Source organism: Pan troglodytes, chromosome 1, assembly GCF_028858775.2.
Source record: "Pan troglodytes isolate AG18354 chromosome 1, NHGRI_mPanTro3-v2.0_pri, whole genome shotgun sequence".
NCBI lineage: Eukaryota > Metazoa > Chordata > Mammalia > Primates > Hominidae > Pan > Pan troglodytes.
Window position 1 is genome coordinate 22655427 of NC_072398.2, and position 11341 is coordinate 22666767.

Below are 11341 nucleotides of genomic sequence, written 5' to 3' on the forward strand. Positions count from 1 at the left end.
CTCGGTCCTTCTCAGAATGTTCTTTGCTCTCCTTGTCCCCCAGACCCTCAGCTCCTCCTGTGGCCTCTCCTTTCCACTTGATGAAGCATCCTCCTGCCACCTGCCAGAGCCCCCTTTGCCCCAGCTGCCTCTCTGGACGATGGGGGTGCTGCCTGGCTGCCTGACCCCAGGGGCCAAGCCTGGGAGAACTTCAGGCCACAGAGCTCTGTCTCAAAGCCGTTCCCACCCTTCTTCAACACTTCTGCTTTTATTTCTTGGAAAAGCATTTTGTTCTACACTTTTTGGGGTCTCCCTTAAGGTCTAGAAAGAGGCCAAATCAGCTTGGGTCTGTTGTTTTCCACCTGCGAAGAGGAAGCCCCTTTTTTGGGCTCAGCCTCGCCAGGGGCCCCACCTGCCCTGCACTGCTGGAAGCTGGAATGTCACCTCAGCCCTTTCTGTGCCCCCGGCCTTCTGTGCCCCTGGCCTTCCTCTGGCCCCACTGAGGTGATGCAGGGGTATGTGTGGCCATATTTGGGAAAGCGCCTCGCTCCCATGCAGAGGCTCTGAGCTCACCCAGGAGGGGCAGGCTCTTTGGTGCCCACTATCCCTGGGCCAGGCTGGGAAGGCCCTATAGGGTCTGCCCACGCTGAATCTGCAGGGGATTGTGCTGCTGGGGTGGGGGTGCTGTGTGCATTTGAAACGGGTTCTTTACCACCCCCGCCCCAGGAGAGTTTGGACGCTCCTGGGCACCTTCCCCTTCACTGTGGTTCCCTGCAGAGTGTTTGGGAGGAGTCAGGTTCTAGGAGGCGGAAGGGCGAGGCCCCAGGTTGGGTTGTGGTCTAGAAAGAGTGGAAAGTTTGCCCAGGTGCAGTGTGATTCATGCCCGTAATCTCAGCACTTTCCGAGGCCAAGGCAGGAGAATGGCTTGAGCTTAGGAGTTTGGGACCAGCCTGGGTAACATAGTGAAACCCTGTCTCTACAAAAATAAAAAAACAAAAAGTTAGCCGGGCATGGTGGTGCATGCCTGTAGTCCCAACTACTCGGGAGGCTGTGGTGGGAGGATCGCTTGAGCCTAGGAGATCAAGGCTACAGTAAGCTGAGGTTGCACCACTGCACTCCAGCTGGGGCGACAGAGTAAGACCCTGTCTGGAAGGAAGGAAGGAAGGAAGGGAAGGAAGGAAGGAAAAGAAGGAAGGCAGGAAGGAAGGAAAGAAAGAGGGAGGGAAGGAGTGGAAAGTGTGCAGGCCAGAGTCAGGAGGTGAAGGGGTGCCTGCTGCTGCCCACACAGAAGGGTGGTCGCTGACCCTGGAACCCGATGCCCTCTGCCCAGGCATGGCCATTCTTGGGCCGGCTCTGCTGCCTGTCTGAAAATGGGGATTGGAATTGCAGGCACCCAACTGTCTGGCCTGAGCGAGCCTCCCCACCTGGTCACCCAGGCCCCAGGCCGCAGTGGGGAGGGCGAGGCCCGGGCTTCAGCTCACCCTTCACCCCCATGTTCTCCTCAGGTCATTGGCAGCTCCCTCCTCTTCATCCACGACAAGAAGGAACAGGCCAAAGTGTGGATGATCGACTTTGGGAAAACCACGCCCCTGCCTGAGGGCCAGACCCTGCAGCATGACGTCCCCTGGCAGGAGGGGAACCGGGAGGATGGCTACCTCTCGGGGCTAAATAACCTCATCGACATCCTGACCGAGATGTCCCAGGATGCCCCACTCGCCTGAGCTGCCCACGCCCTCCCTGGCCCCCGCCTGGGCCTCCTTTCCTCCTCCTGTGCTTCCTTTCTCGGTCCTAACTTTTCCTTCACTTACACCTGACTGACCCTCCTGAACTGCACTACAAGACACTTTGTAGAAGAGGAGATGAGAGTTTCTAGTCATTTTCCTAACTTCAGGGCTTGGAGGTGGTGTTTGCACTGCTTTTTGTAGAGAGGGTCACCTACTATAAGAGAAATGCCCAGTCTTAGAGGTGGGTCAGGTGTAGAACTGGAGGGGGTCCCTGGCTGCTGAGGGGACCCTACCAGATGAGCCCTGCCTCTGGAAGCCCCCTAGGAAGTGCCAGCCTGGACCTACCACCTGCGGAGGCCTGCTGCCCCCTGGCGGCCAGTGCTGTTAGAGTGCTGCCAAGCACAGCCTTATTTCTGCCGGGGCCTCCCCACCGGAGAGCCCAGGGGGCCCGCCGGGTTCCTGGTCCCTGGCTGGGAGCAGGGCTTTCTGGTAGTTGGGGCACAAAACCATTGGGGAACCACATGTTGACTGTGAGCAAAGTGTCTTCCGATTAGCAGCCTCAGGGATGCCCTGGTGGCCTCTCCAGGGCTGCTCAGGCAAGGCCCCCCACCCATCTGGTATGGAAACCTGCCGGCTCCAGGCCAGACCCAGGAGCCAAGAGAAGGCTGAAGCCAGCTTGGCTGTGTTCTCTGATCTAGGCCTTCCCAGAGGAGGCGAGCAGAAGCTGTGCCACTGGGAATTGCAACCCATGAGTTCAGAAGGCACACTCTGCCATGCTGAGGTCCAAGGGTGCTACCAGGGGAAGATGGGATCTATAGAGTCTCTGGGCCCTGGCCCCAGGGAGGAGCACATTTTTCTTGACCCTCACCTACCTGGTGCTAGTTGGTCAACCCTTCCTGCATACATGGGCTCCTGTCATGGGGCCCAGAGTCCCTTGCAGATATAGAAATAGGGGAGGAGCTCAGGTCTGCACCAGGCAGGAAGAAGGCAGGCTTCTGGCTTCCAGAGGTGCCGCGGTGGCCTCCTGGCATCATTTGTTATTGCCTCTGAAACAAGCCTTACCACCTGCAGGGCTTAGATTCCTGCTTCTCCAATGTAGTGTGGGTATCTTGCAGGGTATGTGGTGGATGCCAGGGTGTGCTCCAGGCACCTCTTCCTGAAGTCTCTGCATTTGGAGATTCGTGGAGAACCTATTTAAGCCCAATTTTAACTGAAAGCCAGTGAGTCTGTTATGGAAGGGAATGTAAAATTTGCATGACTTCTTAAGAACAAAACCCCCAGCTCTGTGCCCCAGGCTCCTTGGGGCTTGCCACCCACTCCTTCGCTGTCAGAGGTACAGGAGCTGGGAGAGTCCAGGAGCTAGGGACACAGAGGGAGACTATGGACCAAGGTGTGTGTGTCTGGAGGAACCACTGCCCACCCCACCACCCCGGGGTCTCTGGGGAACTGTCAACCTGCCCACGGGACATGTACATTTCCCCTTTTGTGCTGGAAGTGTGAGTGACACTTGCTGGGGGTGGAGGGTGGGACACGTGAGGATGTATAAGTACAGATTTTAAAAAAGGAAATCACTTACACTTCCTGGCTCTTGTTTAAAACAGTGGTGAGCTCCTGTGTGGGCCGACTTGCTAAAGGTCACACACGCGCCCGGTGGAGCACGAGAGACCTCGTGGCAGCATGTGATCTGGAAGGCAGGCAGGACGGGGGCGTTGGGCAGCCAAAGTCAACTCGGGGCCTCTGGAGCTATAGTGACTTTTGGGCTAGAAGGGACCCTGGTGGTCTGTGCTTCAGCCATTTGCAGGGCAGGGGCATCATTAATTCAGACGTAAAGATACTATGAATATGGACTGGCCAAAAGTTATCCTCATTCCATCTGTGAAAGAAGTTTGCTAAAGCAAATCATGATATGAACAAAAATTACAGGGGACCTGTTTAAGAGAACAAAATGTTCCAAGCACTTCAGGCAGACACCAGCTGTTTGCAAACAATGTGCTAATATGCAAATGATGTGCTTATTAAAGGAGGCCCATGGGGCCTCTTATTGGCAATACTTGGCTGTGGGTTACATTAAATATGTGAACGTAGTATGAAATAGCATCATTTTAGGGTTATTCTGTTACTTAGGGTTTTTGTTTTCTGGTTTTTTTTTCTTTTTTTGTATTTGCCGTGCTAGTTCTCTTCTACACCTACTCTGTCTCTCAAGCCATTTTGCCACTCGCTTCCCTGCCATCTGGCCCTTCCCTTTGTCTCAGTGGGATAGATGGATTGTGAAATGGAATCTCCCAGAACCCCTGCCCTGGCAGCCTGGAAGACCGTGCCTGCCCAGCCCTCGTCACCACAGGGACTCCTTGGGTCCTGGCAGTGCATGTGCCAGCAGGCAGGACAAACTCTGTGTACCTGTGCCCAGGTGAATGGGCGCAGGGTCCTCTTGCCCTGTCCTGCGGGGGGCCCCACGAGTTCCTGGCATTCAGCACTGCTTAGCATTCTCGGAAGGTTTCTTCAACTGCTTGCTTTTCCCAGGCTTGCCTTTAGTGTCACGTAAGACATTTTTAAGTTATATTTATTTTGTTGGGTTTTAAAATTGCACAGAACACTAAGACCGAAAGGCTGGACTCTTGTTTCTCCTTGAAAGCTTTGCCTTTGTTTTGAACTTCCTTTCCCACTTGGTAGAAAGAGCCCAGAAGCAGCCCTGGCCCCATAAGATGGACTCTTTCATCCTTCAGTTGTATTTAGCTTTGAGTTTCTCTGCATCTGTCCACCCCATGTGTATATAACCCAGCCCCTGGCTCTGGGGTGTTCACCTCGTCAGTGCCTTTTGTTCTGGAGGAGAGGACCCCCCCCCCCCGCCTGCCGAGAGGCCCTCTTCCTGTTCTGCACCCCTCTCCCCATGGGACCTTGGAGAAAACTGAACTGTTACAAACCCCTGCACAGTGCCTGTCAAACAGATGCAAACCTTCCTGAATAAAGCCTTGGAGACCAGCGCTGTCTGTGGTGTGATCCTTCTGGCCCCCAGCCCTGAGACCTGGCTGAGGGGCAGGCTGGGGAGTCTTAGGAAGCTAGAGGGCCCACATGGGGGCTGTTAGGGGAGTGGGTGTCAGACTGGGTAACATTTTAATTTGTAAAGAATATAAACCACTCTCCAAAGTGAGTCTTTTCAACCCTCATGAAACTTTGAAATAGTAGCTCAGAGACTAGAACATCAACCAAGAAGCACTGTCCCCAAGTAGGGGGGTCTCCGGTGCAGCGATCGCTTCTGGGGCCTTACTCTAAGCTAGACTGGGGCTGAACGTGCCCATCAGAGTTCCCGTTTCACCCAGATCAATTCCCTGAACAAAGATTTATAGTCTGTTTTACAGATGAGGAAACTGAGGTTTAGATGAAGCAACTTGTCCTAAGTGGGGAGCAGGGATTTGAATCTAGAATGTGCCTTGATTGAAAACCAATTTTGTCGTCCTCCTAACTGGCGGTGGGGGGGTGTGGGGAGCAGTGTCTGGAGGGCAGAAAGCTTGTCTTATTTTTGTCCCAGATCCCAGGCTCTAAGCCTCTGACTTGGCACACGGTAGCAGCCCAGGGAGGGTCTGGAGAACTAGTTCATGGCTACTTGGCTGGGGCATCCAGGAAAGAGCTTTGGGGGCGAAGCCCCTGCCACACATCATGATGGTTTCACCATCTGCTACCATGCACTTTCCTTTAGGCCTCTCCCTAGCTCTGGATTGCTGGGGCTTCATTTGCAGAACTCAGAGTTCTTTATTTGGAGGTGGAGGTCCTTCCTTTTTCTCCTTTCTCCTTTCTTGTTTCCTTTCCTCCCTTCCTCCTCCCTCCCTCTTTTCTTTTCTCTTCTCTTCTCTTTTTTCTTTTTCTTTTCTCTTTCTTTCTTCTTCTCTCTCTCTCCCTCCCTTCCTTCTTTCTTCTTTTTCCCTCCTCCTCCTCCTCCTTCTCTCTCTCTCTGTTTCTTTCTTTTTTTAACAGTCTTCCTCTGTTTCCCAGGCTGGAGTGCGGTGGCACGATCATGGCTCACTACAGCCTCCACCTCCTGGGCTCATGTGATCCTCCCAACTTAGCCTCCTGAGTAGCTGGGACCACAGGCATGCACCACCACGCCCAGCTAATTTTTTTGCATTTTTTGTAGAGATGGGGTTTCACCATGTTGCCTAGGCTGGTCTCAAACTCCTGGCCTCGACCAGTCCTCCTACCTCAGCCTCCCCAAGTGCTGGGATTACAGGTATAAGCCACCGCGCCCAGCTGCATCCTTTCTTTATCATCACTCTGAGAAGTGATAGGCTGTGAGTACAGATGATGAAAGCCACAGGGCCTTTGCACCTGCTCTCCGCAGGCTGGCATGTGGTAACTATGCTTCCTTCAGATTTTTGTGCCTTCACTTACATGGTATTGTTGGTGATGCTACAGCAACCAGCTCTGCAGGTGCCAAGCAATGTCCAGCAATGGAGCCCTTTATTGCCTTGAGAAGGGTGGGCCATCCAACTGCAGAATTCCACCCTGCGGTCTGTTTTCTAAGGAGACCAGCTGTCCCGTTTGTGTCCTTGCAAACCTGGATGGTCAGTCACCAGTTGCTTTCCAGGACCACTGCTGGCACCAATTGCCTTAGCCTGGGCCCCCTAGAAACAGGTCACTGTGGCCACTGCTTGGCAGCAAGTGTGATTGACTCCTTAGTCTCATGGGATGTCTTCAGAGACACTGTGTGAACTGCCATGTCTGGGGACAGTCCTCCTAGAGGAGGCAGGGATAGAAATATCTGTGCCAGCTCCCGCTGGCTCTGTCTCCCAGTGGTCAGTCTTCCCAGAGGGTGTGATTTCTGGGGTGGCACCGTCAGCCTTTCCAGTAACCATGGGGCCCCTGAGCCTGTGCACAGATGTCACATCTCCATAGCGTGTCCCTGCGGTGGTGGCAGCATTGGTGATGTGGCTCCAAGACCACAGGCACCGTACTGGCCATGGCTGGGTGGCTGCAGTCTGGCACGTTGTGTAAACTAAGTTTGGATGGGACCTTTTCCAGCAAACACCAACAAGGCAGCGTCCATCCAGCCCCCAGCCCCTGCTGGTCCTCTCTGCCCCTTTTATGTCCTCAACTGAGGGCTTCACCGTTTTATTCGATTGGGCAGGAGGCTGGGGTCACATGGGACTGCCCCCCAATTCTGGTCTGGGTAGGGGAGAGAAGCTGAGAATAAAGGAGCTCCGCAGGGTGCCACGGTAGGTTGACTGGGGAGTGCTCAGCAGTGTTGGTGAGAGGAGACCGTCTCCATACCAGGGCACACCAGAACAATACTCCTCAAACCAGTCTGAGAATTGGCGATGAGGGAAAGACCCTGCAAGAGGCACTGAGAGAGGCCTGCTTCTGAGCAGCTGTGGGCCGGGTCAGCCCTGTGACCTCTCCTCCCCACCTCTGCTAGGGCACCACAATCTCTGGGAGGTCTTCACTGACGTCCAGATGGTCGCTTGTGTTAACATGGTAGTTCTTCACCTTTTGGGTCACATATACCTTAGATAATTTAGAGGAAGCTGTAAATCTCTCCAGAACAACTCATATGCATGTACACAAATGATTCTATGTACAAATTTAGGGACCCACGGACACCCCCCCAGCCTCCAAAGTCCATTGGTAAATGCCCAGATGGTGTATGGGCCCAGGCTTGTAATAACCCTGCCCAGTAAGACATCATGGACGAGTGGCCCCTTCGCCTGCTGCCTCTAGTGTGTGACATTTCTGTGCATCAGAGACCTGCCTGGCCCCTGGCTCCCTCTTTTCCACTCCCTTAACCGCCCAGCTTCTGAACAGGTGTCACCTTAGAAATATGGCCCACCTGATTTCCTAAATAGTCTATTGGAAACAGCCATGCCATTAATTTATGTTTGGTCTGTAACTGCTTTAGTACTATAATAGCAGAGTTGAATTGTGTAGTTGTCACGGAGACCGCGCGGCTGCAAAGCCTAAAATATTTACCATCTGGCCCTATACAGAGAAAGTTTGCCAACTCCTGCCTGAGAATAATGGCAACCAGTAGCAATTAAGGATTGCTTTGTGCCAGGCACCATACCAGGTGATTAAAGCTAAGTAGTTTAATCTTTATAAAAAACTCTATGATCAGCTTCGTCGACCCCATTTTGTAGGTAAGAAAGCAGAGGCACAGAGAGGGTGAGTAACTCATCTAAGATCACACAGCTGGTAGGCAACAGATGCAGGCTTTGAATCAAGGTTCAAAACCTTTCCATGACTCTGCGCCCTATTCCTGAGGAGTCCAGGAGGTCTCCACAGCAGTGGGGTTTGCCCCGGCACCAGCACTATTCTGGGATTACTGAGACAGCCGTTGTCAAGCTGAGTCCTGGTTTGGGGACCTGGCCAGGCCCTGTGGAGTATGGATAGCTGAGTTGCAGCAACCCTTGGCTCTAGCCCCCAAGATCAACTGGCAGGACTTGCTCTCCAGCAGGACTGGGGGAGTTGGGGTGGGGTGGGGATATGGTTTGGCTCTGTGTCCCCCCCCTCAAATCTCATCTCGAATTGTAATCACCACATGTCGAGGGAGGGACCTGGTGGGAGGTGATTGGATCATAGAGGTGGTTTCCCCCATGCTGTTCTCATGATAATAAGTGAGTTCCCACAAGATCTGATGTGTTAAAAGTGTTTGGCAGTTCCCCGCCTCGCTCGCTCTCTCCTGCCACCACGTAAGACGTGCCTTGCTTCCTCTTTGCCTTCTGCCATGATTGTAAGTTTCCTGAGACTTCCCCAACCATGCAGAACTGTGAGTCAATGAAACCTTTTTTTTCTTCATAAATTACCCAGTCTTAGGTAGTTCTTTATAGCAGTGTGAAAATGGACTAATGCAGGTGGGGACCCTGGGTCTCTCTAAGGAGGCACTGTTTTTGTTCTGGGCTCTCTGAAACCCTTCAGGGGAGCACAACCTAGGCACCCCCCACACCCCAGTCCTCTCTCCTCACAGCAGACTGACTGTACAGAACCAAGTTTACTCTTTAGCTCACAGGCTGGCTCCCATGCCCTCCCACAGAAACACGGAATATTATCCTAGTTCCCACAAACACCTCGAAACAGTGGACAAGTCATTTCTCTTGCTGTTTTACTGCAACAGCTGTGGCCCGCTCCTGGCATTTCAAGTGCCATGCATGGGCCTGAGATGACAAATTCAACAAGCAAGTGAGAAAGGGAATGGCAAACCAGGAGTGAGAAGATGGATTTCATGCTTTAGCAAGACATGAGGGCTTGCAGGGTTTTTTTTAAACAAGAAAATAACGAGTTGATGTAATAATGACAACAATAATACAAGAGAGGGTCAAAGTGCCATCAGACACCTGTCTCAGTCTGTTTGGACTGCCATAAAAACACAGCACACACTGCATGGCTTAACTGAAATGTATTTTCTCACAGGTCTGGAGGGTGGAAAGTCCAAGATCAAGGCCAGGCTAGTTCAGTTTCTAAGGAGGGCTCTCTTCCTGGCTTGCAGACAGCCACCTTCTCACTACGTCCTCACACTGCAGAGAGCACACTCCTCTGCTTATAAGGCAACTAGCCCTATTGGGTTAAGGCCTCACCTTTATGACCCATTCAACCCTTACCATCTCCTCACACGCCCTATCTCCAAATACACATGAAGGGTTAGGGCTTCAACATTTGAATTTGGGGTAGGGGGCGGGCACAAACATTCGGTCGATAATGGTGCATCTGTTGCTAACTAACATCCTGGACGGTTTCTAACTTCCAACCTGTACCTTTTCAAACTTGTGAATGAGTAAAGCAGTTCTGGGGGGAAAAAGTGCAATGCTAATTTCTGTGGCTTTCAATGTGGCAACATGTGTTTGGGTTATTTTAAAAATAGCTTCTGCAAATTATGGACAAACAGTATCTTACAGAGCCAGTTTGCTGTCGACAGCAGCCCTGTTTTTATTTCAATGGAAAAAAAATGCCCAATTTTAGTCATGCTTTCTGAGAACACGTGCTGGAGTGAGATCAAGAGGGCCGCCTACAGAGGCGTCTGAAATAGCCTGGCGCCGCCTGCAGAGGCTGCCCCCTTCTGGACGGTCGGGTGCATTACAAGGTGCCCGAAGAAAAGGAAGACGGGTCAGGAGCTCAGCGACGTCCAGTCCTGTACCCCCAGGAATGCCCTGGAGAAGAGAAAGCTCCCTTTCTTTCATGGCTTCTCCCAGCCTGGCTACATCTTTGCCCTGGCAGAAAGGCAGTGACCATGGCAATGATGAAGGAATCACCAAAACCAAAGGTTAGGGAGGGCTTCCTGTGTGCTGGGCAGGGTGGTGCACACAGTACACCGGTTACTTTATTTCATCTGTACACTAATAGCACCCCTAGTTGAGGGGGGTGCTATTAGTGTTATCATAAATACGTGTATAAATTAGGAAACATGCTCAGAGAGATTGAATAATTTGACCAAGGTTGCATAGCTAGTGAATGCCAGAGCCAGGATTAGAACCCAGATATAGGGCATGGCGTGGCAGTGGTCAGGTTCGCAGGCACATGGCATGCAGTGTGAAGAGGGCCGTGGTGGGGCAAACATGGGGCTCCACGGAGTACAGAGGAGGCCTGACCCAGGAGAGGGACAAGAAGGTCACTGAAGGGAGGCTTTGCAGAGGACGTGGCACCAGGAGGTTGGAGGATGGAGCAGAACATGAAGGTCACAGAGGCACCTCCAGAGCATGCTTCGTCTGGAGTCGCTCCAGGCAGTGGGAGCAGAGGACCCTTGTGGAGCTGGTGAAGGGGTCAGGGCTGGATCACGACCTGGGGAGCCAGGGTGAGGCGCGTGGACTTTCCTGCAGTGACAAGCAGGTGTCCTTGGAGGCTGTCAAGGTGGGGCATGATGAGATCACATTTGCATGTGATGGGGTCACTCTGGCTGCCTGTGGCTTAGAAGAAGGGAAGACAATGCGAGGAGACTCATTAGGAGGAGGTCAGGTGAAGCAGAGGAGAGATGATGGGGTCCTGAAGTGAGGTCAAGGCCATGAGCAGGAGAGATGACGATGAGGTTGCATGGATGCCCTTCCACTGTGGCTGTAACATCGTGGGCCTGGGTGTCCCGAGAATGACTGGCTGGTAGGCCAGAAGCATGGGGATGGCCCACCCTGAGCTGGGAGCATGAGAGGACAGGCAGGACTGGAGGGCAGGGGAGCAGGGAATGAGTTTAGTTGAGACACATCTAGTTACAGGTGGCAGTGGGACATCCACATCTGAGGCCAGCTGGACACGTGGGCCTGGAGTTCAGGAACCAGACCTGGGCAGGAGTCATGGGGATAGCATCAGAGGATTGCTGGGGCGCAGCAGGCAGGCAGACACACACTGCCACGCTCAGTGAGAAATGCAGAATTGAGAAGTGGATGTGCCAGTGAGTCCTGAAGTTTCAGAATTAAAAGAAAAACATCAGATTATTAACAGAGATTGGTTTGAGTGATGGGATAATGAGTGGTTTCTCTTTTTTTTTTTTGGGGGGGGGGGGAGTTTTGTTCTTATTGCCCAGGCTGGAGAACAGTGGCGCGATCTTGGCTAACTGCAACCTCCGCCTCCCAGGTCCAAGCGATTCTCCTGCCTCAGCCTCCCAAGTAGCTAGGATTATAGGCATCCACCACCACACCTGGCTAATTTTTTGTAGTTTTATTAGAGATGGG

The 11341-nt window shown here is 52.7% G+C and overlaps 1 protein-coding gene across 1 annotated transcript in view; it reads left to right on the top strand.

Moving 5' to 3' along the window:
- Positions 1-4682, top strand: part of ITPKB (inositol-trisphosphate 3-kinase B) — a 108246-nt gene extending 103564 nt beyond the window's left edge. The window contains exon 8 of the mRNA XM_001141610.8: positions 1485-4682. Within this exon, the coding sequence (XP_001141610.4) occupies positions 1485-1700 (216 nt within the window). The 3' untranslated portion in view covers positions 1701-4682. The remainder of the gene's footprint in view (positions 1-1484) is intronic.
- Positions 4683-11341: the final 6659 nt, after the last annotated feature.